The sequence below is a fragment of the Gavialis gangeticus genome, unplaced genomic scaffold (genome assembly GCF_001723915.1).
Source record: "Gavialis gangeticus isolate Ggan-Ray unplaced genomic scaffold, GavGan_comp1, whole genome shotgun sequence".
Classification (NCBI taxonomy): Eukaryota; Metazoa; Chordata; order Crocodylia; family Gavialidae; genus Gavialis; species Gavialis gangeticus.
In genome coordinates this window covers 55982665-55993466 of record NW_017729031.1, presented here as the reverse complement: position 1 = coordinate 55993466, position 10802 = coordinate 55982665, and the positions used below count along the sequence as shown (strand labels likewise).

General features: G+C 39.1%; 1 protein-coding gene across 3 annotated transcripts in view; it reads right to left on the bottom strand.

Annotated features, from left to right (window-relative positions):
* Positions 1–10802, bottom strand: part of MAP3K20 (mitogen-activated protein kinase kinase kinase 20) — a 153026-nt gene that overhangs the window by 70602 nt on the left and 71622 nt on the right. For all 3 annotated transcript variants that reach the window (XM_019522936.1, XM_019522935.1, XM_019522937.1), the window contains exons 8-9: positions 7240–7326; positions 3681–3755 (exon numbers count right to left, since the gene is read on the bottom strand). In XM_019522936.1, coding sequence (XP_019378481.1) covers positions 3681–3755; positions 7240–7326 — 162 coding nt within the window. The remainder of the gene's footprint in view (positions 1–3680; positions 3756–7239; positions 7327–10802) is intronic.

Below are 10802 nucleotides of genomic sequence, written 5' to 3'. Positions count from 1 at the left end.
GATGTGCCCCTCAAACTGAAGTTTTCCAATACCCCAGGATGCAGTGGCCTCTCCCATACCCTCCTGTTATGTGGGCTCTCACACCCTCAGCTGCTTAGTGGAGAGGCCCAGGGACTGGAACCACAGATTTTCTATTTCCCCCAGCCTCCAGCCCCCTAGTCCAAGAACGGAAACCCAGTGAGCTTCCCCCCTCAAGACTGAGCCTGTCTAGACAGGCAGCCACTGCTGGGCCCTGTGTCGCCCAGCTTCCCCTGCCAAGCCCTGGAGGGCAGAGGAAAGTGTGGCCAGCCCCAGAGCACCACCAGACCTAGCTGGGCTCTGGCAAGGCCTGAGCTCCAGCCCTGCAACTTCAGCAGCACCCTGCTCCATGCATCCAATCCACACACAACCCGGCAAGCACTGGCAGTGGCTGCTGCAGCGTAGGGGGCAGCCTGCTGCCAGGGAAGGCACTGCTTCAGGGTCAGGCAGCTGGATGTGGATCTAGGCTGTGGGGGTTTGCTGCTGCCTGTATGGACATGGAAGCTGGCTGCATGTGGACTCCACTCCCAGATGCAGAATGAAGCCAACCTGGGAGGGAACTGGCTACACTAGGCGCTGCTGCTGTGGTCCCCAGTCCTATGTCCACTGCCTCTGCCACCACCAGCTTCCTGGGGCTGCTACTTGGGCCTCCCTCAGCCTGGGTCCTGGGGCTGTCTGCTCATTCCATGTGCTGTTGGGTTGCCTCCGCTGAGCCTGGGGGCACCAAGGAGGGATGGGGGGGTGGATATGGGGCAGAGCTAGGGGGTGGAGATGGAGGGGGAAGAAACAGAGAAGCAGCTAAGCCCCTCTAGGCTGAAGTTACCCAAGCACTGGGAACAGCCTATGGGATGTGTGTGGCTAGGAGATGCACACAGATGTGTACAACAGCAAGTCTAGAGTACATGTGTGCCTGAAGCTGGGCAGGCAGAGGCCTCCCCACACTGCTTCCACCGAGCCCCTCAGGCTTGCTCTCGAGGGACCCCACTGCTTCCCTCCCCTCCCTCCAGTCTAGAATGCTGGTGCTGCAGCAGGCCAGGAACAGGTGAAGTTTAGAGAATCACAGAGAAGTAGGGCTGGAAGGGACCTCCCTGCTCACCAGGCACTAGCAGCAAGTCACAGCTGTGCAGGTTGGGGACAGTCAGAGGTTTCTAAACTGCTCCAAACTCCAAGCTAGCACTAAGCTGATTAACGTTTGAGCTGCTCAAAGTACAACATGTAATAAGGCCTTTTGTCTTAAGTCAGGCAGAAGGTAGTCCATTCATAGCATCTGACAAAGTAAGGTGGTACCTCCGTGAACCAGTTAATCTCTAAGAGTGCCTATACACGAGCAGTGAGGCTGTTCCAACGTGCTGTAATTACAGCATGCCAGAGCAGGCTCGATTAATCAAATGAGCTTAAGTTAAAGTGACCCTGCCACCATTTTTAAGCATGGGGACACTGACACATGAGATACTCTGTGGGTACCTTAATGAAATTGGCTCTTGGAGCTGCTCTAATTAAAGTGGCCCACCCCTACTCCTGGAGCATATGTATAAACACCCCTACTCCTGGAGCATATGTATAAACACCCTAGAGCAGGAGCAGGTGTCATCCTGCTCTACATTCTGCCTGGTGATGAAAAAGATTCATAACGAGAAAGCTTTTTAAAGCAATCATCTAGTATCCAGGCCAAAAAAAAGGGTGCTTGGTAGAAAAAGAGACAGTTGAAAATGGTTGTTTAAGATACGTAGCTGTCTACTAGAAGTGTTTTTTAATATTCATGAAAACCTAGCATTTAAACACATTCAAACCTCTTAATAAAGGTAATTTAACTTGAACAGAGCTTACTACATAAACTGTGTGCGCTCTTTCCATGCTTCATTCATAGTGATTTAAATGTAATGATATAGAACAATTTTTCCAAACAGAAATGTAGTAATATGGAAAGCGAAACCTAAGATGATAGACTATCATGGGCAAAGGGAAAGTGGCACACCGCAGTATACTACAGCAGAAACTGCACTATATACACTCTCAGAAGCAATACTTCTAACAATGAACAAACTGGTCTGAAATATCTCAGGAAAATCCATTATCCAAGAGCCAGAGACTCATGCAAACCTCCACGTACAAACCTCTCCTTGTTTCCAGATGAGGTGCTTATATTCTCTATTTTTGTATCTATGGATTTGAAGGGAGTGTTTTGGGAGAATGATCATTATGCCCCAGCCCACTAGCAATTTGAAGAAAAAGGTAATTCAGACTGAAGTTGCAGTAGCTTTTCTTCAGAGCCATTTATGAACTAAGGAACTCTCTTCATTTGAAGCGGTAGGGGAACTGAGACCCTGCATGTGGTGAAGAGGCTTCGAGTTTCCATCTGGAAAACATGCTGCTACTGAATGTGCTGGTGGATTTATAAGTTGTAGTAAAGTAACTCCTTCCTATTTCCTTCTCATAATTCCTCCCAAGTGACAAGATGATCTGGCTTTATCCCTGGATGAAACCTAGTTCCACAAATAATGGCTGAAGCCCTTTTGACTTCAGTAGGACAAAAATTCAGCCCCTATGCAGCTGGGTGTAGGAATATTATTTCCTGCCTTTAACCACTAACACAGGGAAAGGAAAAGCTTGTATTTAATAACAGATCTGAAATGATTCCAATTTTTTTTTCCAATTACATCCAGAGGTCCCTTCCAAACAATTTCTTGTACAATAAGATAGGGAATGCAGTTAACTTGAGATGGACATTTCCCATCACTGGCATGAGTATTCCCTTTAAGTACTCTTTTTTATTTTCTTCAGGGCAGTTGAACAGGTTTAGTAGCTTAATTAAGTATTTCTTGTTTAACATTTTTTAATTTCATTTTCACATTTTAGTAATATATTTTAAATAAGGCTAGTCATTAATGCTTTCAAATATAAACACCAGACAACTTTTCCTGTTAATTTAAGACTTGATTCTACCATATTCACTCACACTGTGAAATAGCGGATGTTACAAGCACTCTCAGCATAATAACAAATCTCAAAACTCCATTTTCAGCCATTACAATTTATGGTCACTGCTTTCAGGTATCTGTAAACAAATAATTTTAGGGGAAAAAACTTCTGTTGCTAAGAACTACTTTTCTTAAATCAAAGACAAATGTACAAATTCTTATTTTCCTGTCCTATTGACATGAATTCTATTTAGTACATAGATATTTAGACACAACAAGAAGCAATGATCTGAAGTTGAAGTCAGGGAAGTTTAGGTTACATATTAGGAAAAACTCTCTCATGAGAAGGGTAGTGAAGAACATGAACAGTTTACCCAGAGAGGTTGTGGAATCTTCATCCTTGGAGATTTTTAAGACCAAGCTAGTCAAGCCTTGGCTGGTATTATATATTTGGCGATGGTCCTGCTTTGAGCAGAGGGTGGGACTAGATGACCTCCTGAGGTCCCTTCCAACAGTAATTTTCTATGATTGTATGATCCTAATTGAAAAAACAGGTCTGATAAAAGTCAAAGCAAACATGTTCTAGATCATGGTAATGAAAAACCTAATTTTGATAGGGAAACTGTGAAATAGTTTATAATAGCAATAATGGTCCAGGTCCAAAATAAGACTAACATGTAGTAAAATTATTAAAAAAGTAAAAAGAAAAGCAATGCAGTCAACAAACACAATAAAGTTAACTACCTTTGAATCAGCATCCCAACACTGACGCATCAGTTCTGCAAAACTTCTGGGACAACTGCTTGGAATGGTTAATCTCTGCAATGAAGATAGAAGTAACCAATTAAATGAAAGCAACATGGTTTTTTTTTTTATGATTTAATGATACGCTTTCTATAAAATTTGTCTTTTAAAGTTTTCTAACTTGTCTTTTAACAGAATAAATGTGTACATGAAAAACTATAACTAAGGTTCAACGTACAAAAGCCCAAGAATAACAGTGGTGAGGTACAGTTAGGTAGGTACGCCTGTCAGGTACAGATCCCAAATGTAAGGGAAGGACAGGGTAGTGGAGCAAATATTCCAGCAGAGTAGTTAAACATCTAAAAAATAAAACAAAAAAACCCCACTAACAGCAAAATAGGTAAAACAAGGCATGGCTAAATCAAACATCTGTTCCCAATTAACTGTTCTAGTAGAATATCATGCCTCTCAAAATGGATTGAATGGGGTAAAAGACTTAATACCCTTCTCTCACATGAGTAATTCAATTGGATAGTACTAAAACTATTGCTGATACCGCAAATCAATGGGATATGAAGATAGAGTATATCAACTAGGGAAGGTTAACGATGTTAAAAAAGTTTGTGTGGTATGAGAAATTAAGATTTTCCAATAAGTTTCACAAGGTTGTGATCAGATTGATTAATCATGACATTAATGTTTCAAAAAAGAGCTCAAGGATGAAAGAAATCTTTGTTACTGCAAATATTTTCAGATAAGCTATGAAAAAAAGCTGCAAGTAACAACTAGGGTGGGTCACTGTAACAGAGAACCTGTTTAAAAGCAGTTTCATTTGCATTGCAATGGATTGAAAAGATTCAAGAGAACTTAAGGCTACCATGAAGGAAACTTTTAATTTGCAAACTCTTTGTCTGGTGTGAAAAGGCCCAGAATGCCATGCTCTGAGTGTCATCTATACACACGCCCATGCACAAAATAAATGCCATTATTTAATGAAGCATCCCCACAACATTACACTTATAGCAAGACAACTATTACAGGGAGCCTAGATCTGTTTGACCACAGATGTGTGATACTCAATTAAATTAACATGTAAATACAAAGCTGCTCTTCACTTGAGAACTGGGGAGAACACAAAAATAAGCAGGGCCAAGCTAAGAAGGAACCATTTTCCTAGGTGTCATAAACAGAGCAGAGCCAGACAACTAGGATCTGAACCAAGAGATAACAGTTCTGTTCAAACAAACTTGCCAACTGAGGTACTTGACATGCACTAATCTTGGCACTTCGCAAGTAAAGCAGAGCAAGCTGTATCAGATTGTACCATTATATTACTGTAATGTGACCTGCAAAGCCTTATGAGCCACAGTATGCCAAAAAAAAAGTATAACAAACTCTACTACACATGTATTTAAGCAAGATAAAACCTGGAAATGTGAGATACACAATAATAGTGTTACAGGCAAGTGATTATTAAAATAACAGATTACATCCATGTGAAAAATGTTCTGTGAAAGAAATAGAGAAAGCTCTGCAATGCATAAACAAACTGCACTGACACTTAATACCTGGTTGAATCGTTTGCCTAAAAATACGTCTGATAGTGCTGCTGTGGCATTTGTCTGTAACTGTCACTGTTCCAGGGGATGGAAAATGAGTTAGTACTTGTCTTACTTGTGCAGAATGCTATTTGTCAGGTAACATATAGGTAGCTGGTTCCAAGAATGACATACTATAATAAAGATGACATTTATCAGCAGTAATTTATCATTAGCTAATGCCAACCATAATCTGGACTTTCATATTTAGGGTCTTCTAGAGTTAAAAAAAAAAAGATCCAAGTATGAAGAAAATGGAAAATATTCTAGCAAAGTGAATTCCATCCTATGAAAATGTGCACAGGTTCCAAACAAGGCCCACATACACTAATTAAGGATCATTTAACCTCTAAAGCACCCCATTTAAGAAGGGTGATTCTTTATTCATGGAGGAAAATAACAGCAACAGACTGATGGTACTAGTTATATATGCAATTCAAACTCCACTCATCCACTTATTTTTTTCTTCTGTTTTTTCCATGTGAAGTAAGGGAACTGCCATCATCATATTTTGTTTATACTGTATTGCATATAGTGCCTTGCTTTGGAAGTAATAACAGATTTATAAGCATCTTCTTCAATATCTTTCAAGCATATTCTGAATTTATTCACCTTACTCATTTGAAATGGTCTAAGTTTTATAGGGTAAAGCCTTCATAAAACTCTGGGTTTGGCATATGCAAGAATGGTATGTATATACTGTGTATGGAAGACTCTCTGGTCTCCTTTTCACCCAAATAACTTGGCATTAGATGTATGAAACTTTCCCTAAAATGGGAGAAGGAGTCCCATTATGTCTGCTGTTCTGAAATCGTACATTGTGGAAGGCTGATGTCATAAGGTTGCTCTTTACTCATGAAGATTTTTTATCTAATTTGGACATCCCACATCAGGAAATGGAACCAGTACAATTATTAAAAGCCCCACACAAAAACCAAAAAAAAGGAAGAAAAAGAAAAAGACATACAAAACAGAAAGGATTTCTCCCACAAATATCTTCACCTTCTGCTATGAAATATCTAACTCTAAAGCATTTTGGTAAGCAGTTTGTATAGAAAAATATACAACTGTGTTGTATAGTTGTGAGTTACCACTGTAATGTTACCCAAACTTCTACTGTGACTAGCTACTGAAAGTTTCATCTTAACTGAGGATTTCCATGCTGGTCTGTGTGTAGCCCAATCTTAACTTTAAATGTTTTTAAATGTAGTTGCTGTCTTTGATATCAAGGAACTGTGTGTTCAGATATACGCTCACATATCCAACTAAGTGAAAGCCTCAATTTGTGGCAAGAAGAAAAGCGAGGCTGGGGACACTGTACAAATGGTGTTTACACCACTGAAGTTCTTTTGAAATGGAAAGACTCTGCATGAGGAAGCTTGCAACTATGCCACAGCCTTGCCGATATCAGTGAGGAGCTCATCTTCAATGTAGTGTTGAACGTAGGTGGCAAAACTGTAATTTCTCTCTTTTTTTAACTATTTTTTCTTCTTTTATTTTTGAAATTTTCATCTAAGCGACAGTTTCTTGTACTATAGTGACTCCTGCTGGGAGAGTTAAGTTGAAGTAGCTGAAGGTCTCTTACAGATATATCAACTCCCGGCCAGTAAAAAGATGTCCTAAACGCAGGAGATGGAGTTAAACTGTTCCCCTACCTTGGACGCAATGGCTTCTTTCATCACTAAGAACAAACCCCTAGGTTTTACAATTGAGACTGAGAAACTAGTACAGTACTTGTACAATTTTTGATCTACAGCATCACGACGTGAAGCTGCAACAATTAGATGTAAAGGGTCCATTCATGAGGAATAACATCACTTTGACCCTTTGTGTTAGCTCCTACTGCTAATCTTTCCATACGCGTGAACTTACTTTCAATTTGAAGAAGATGAAAAAGTCTTTTGCAAAACCCCAATACTGTTTTCTGATCTATGTACCTGAATGTAGAAACGTAGTCTTACCTCGTTTTTTTCCACTACAAGCCAAGCTACTTGTAATCCTTCCAAGCCTTTAAAGGGGACCTCCCTTGTTAGCATCTCCCAGAGAACCTGGAACAGAAAAAAAGAAAAGAATTTTTATTTCTGTACTTTGTATTTTAAATACATTATTAAATCTTGATACAGCACTATCTGTATCCAATTATCAGACAACCAGATCTCACTTACAGGAACTTGGATGAATGTTTGTGTGCCGGATCCTCTCACTAAATTAATCTGAATATTTCTGTCTTTTCTTCTAAAGAAAAAAATAGATTAAAAAATGGGTTGTGTGGGCTCTAGTAACTACAGTTTTGTGAAGCCCATAGGAAACACTTTCTTCTTTCTTTATATCCTAAAATGTTCATGTTTCATGGTTCAAACTTGTGAGATAGCAGACCCCTTATCTCCAATCCCAACTAGACAAACCTTTCTACTAGTTATTCAGCAATTTAAAACATTTCTGTATGACTACAAGTCTGCTTCCTAATAATCAGTATATGATCCAAAACCTTTCTAGATCATACAACCCTAAAAATCCATCCCAAAATATACTTTGAAAATGATACAACTGTTATTGTCTCTTATGTATGATTTTTTTAAAACTAAGTATTATTGCAGATAACAGGAAATTCATGCTTTCTCTTCAATCTCCCTATACCACATATACAGGAAGACCTCTTCCAACTGCTTGTGCTTATAACATTTTTACAAGTACTCATCCAACTTACTAAATCAAATCGTACCTAAGAATATCAGCTACTTCATAAAAATGAGTCCAGAATCACCAGAAGGGCTCAAGACTTGATGCATCCAAGTAATTTTTCTGCCACAGAAACAACATTGGAGACAAACTAAGTTAAAAGTTACTCCATGTCTCTGTTCATATGTGTATCTACTAATACACTTATTCCCCATAGAAGTTTCTGTTGATGCAGATATAAAAACATCTTCACTGCAGAACACGACAAAACAACAGATGATATTTATTTACCACCTGGTCAAACATTCCAAATCCCTTGTATGTGTCTCTATGACCCTGCTGCTTGGGCTGATACTTGGGCTTATCTAGGACACATCATTTTGAATGGATTCTGGCTAACTGTGACAGTAGTCAGAAGAAAAATGCAAGAATGTTGGCAGATGCTACTGAAGCAAAGGGGTTAAAAACCCCACTGAAGAACAGTGATTAGTAAAGCAACAAAACTGCACTAAATTTTTTCCAGGGAATGCAGGTATGCAATTCTTCAGTATAACTTGATTTGTTCCCTTTAGTTGATGAAGAAAAAAGCACTTCAATTTGTAATTCCAATTACCACACATCTGCTGGTGAAGCTAAGGAAAGAAACAGAATTTAACTAAAAAAGAATCAACTAATTTAGCATTCCCATAAAGTTCAGACACACAATAAGCAGTCACTATAAAACAAAAGCCTTGGACCACCAAAATGTTCATCTGAGCCCCCTCATCTCTATAACTGGTAGGTCTGCAATGCCTTACACACTACAAAACCTAACAGATAATCACAATGAATCACTTCATTCAAGTTCATACGTCATATGAATAACAATGTTTGAAAAATAAAATAGTATTTTAAATTCTCCGAATGAATAATATTCATTACTGAATTATCTAGGTGCTGTAGCACTCCAAGAGTCTGTAGCTGAGAAACAGGACAATTTTGCTTTTCTTACTCAAACAGCACTAAGTGTAACGATTGTGTGTTTTCTCAATCTGAATTTGAGCTTGTCAGCCACAAACAGATCCATCAGGCATCTGATTAGACCCCTTATGTGTCCAGGGGATCAACAGTTGCCTACTTTTGTGTTTCCATTAATGCACATAAGTTACTGCAGTACATTTTACACTAAAAACTAACGTTGGCATCCAAAAGAAGTTATTACTATTGCCTCTGGGGCTCATTGCTTTTCTATGCTAACTGCACAAGCTCAAAATATTCCAGACAACATTTAATGCAAGAGGGGAGTAAAGTCTGACAAGAACAGGAAGAACTTGCCTTGCTGTCCTTACTTACACTGAAAGACAAAATATGTGGAACTTAGGTCCCATAAACTCTGTAATGATTCAAAAGGCCTTAGAACTGCCCTTTCAATTATGCTAATTCCATATTTGGATCAACAAGCTAGATAAAGACTTACCTATCAGTGGTGACATTTCATTATTCTTATTTTTACAGGAGTTGATTATACTGGGCTATCACTGCAATAGAACCAAAGCTGCAGCAGAAAGATTACTGTTTTGTTAGTTTGCTACAAGACAGTAGGTTGAATTCTTCAAATCTTCTCAGTAGTCTATTTTTATTTCCCTGGACATCAAGTATCAGAGACACTTTTATCACCTAGTACCTCACCATCAAATATGTTCTGCACAGTCTGTTAATTTTCAGAACCACTTCTCCATCTCCTTGTACAAAGAAAAATGATCAATCAGTTCTTAAATTGGGTTTGCAAACTTTTCTGTATCTTGAATCCCATTTTATTTGGGCATTTTTCTCATGGTCCACTTCCCCTTTTATTTGTCATAAGAACCATCTCCTTTCCTGTACTTGTGACAACAAGCAGCCAAGAGTTGACACAGAAATACCCTAGTCTAAATACAGTCATGAAGAACAAGACCAAAAGATTAAAGAGTTTTTAAACTGTGGTCCCTTGTAGAGCTTAGTCTCCTTCTGTGTACAGACAGAGAAACTGAAGGACATGAAACAAAGAGCCAGACTGCAGTTGTCCTGTTTTGAAAAAAAGAAGAACATGTTGCTGCTAACTGCATAATGGCCACTACATTTAATTCTAGTCTCTTCACTACCAATATTCAATAAACTGCTTTTATAAGTGTTGAGATACCTCAGCTATGAAAAGTGCTGCATAACTTCCCTAAAATCATGTACAACATGCAACACATAGAATTCTGCTAAGTTAAACAACTTTTGTTCTATACTGCATGTCTATAATGTCAAAATAGCTTCCACAAACATTTTCAACTAGGCAAATAAGAAATCATTTTCTGTACAACACACAATGGGCACAGCTACACAAGACACTATGCCACCGTACTGATGTGCTATGGTGTGCTAACAACATTATATACGGACAGCCTACGTAATTTAGATATGACCCACAGTGATGTGCTAGGGTGCCATAACATGCGTTGGGAAAAACTGGGTCACCACTGCTATGTCACCATAGCAATGCGCTCCCTCGTTATAGCACGTTACTACGGCAACATAGTGGCCAAAAATAACTGTGTGTGGTCAGCATGGCACAGTATAGGCTGCTACTGCACTGTCTTTTAGTACTTTCAAAACGAAGTACAGGCATACCTCGTTTTATTGCGCTTCGCAGATATTGCGTTTTTTCCAAATTGAAGGTTTGTGGCAACCATGCGTCAAGCAAGTCTATCGGCGCCATTTTTCTAACAGCATTTGCTCACTTTGTGTCTGTGTCACATTTTGGTAATTTTTGCAATATTTCAAACTTTTTCATTACCATTATATTTGTTATGGCGATCTGTGATCTTTGATGTTACTATTG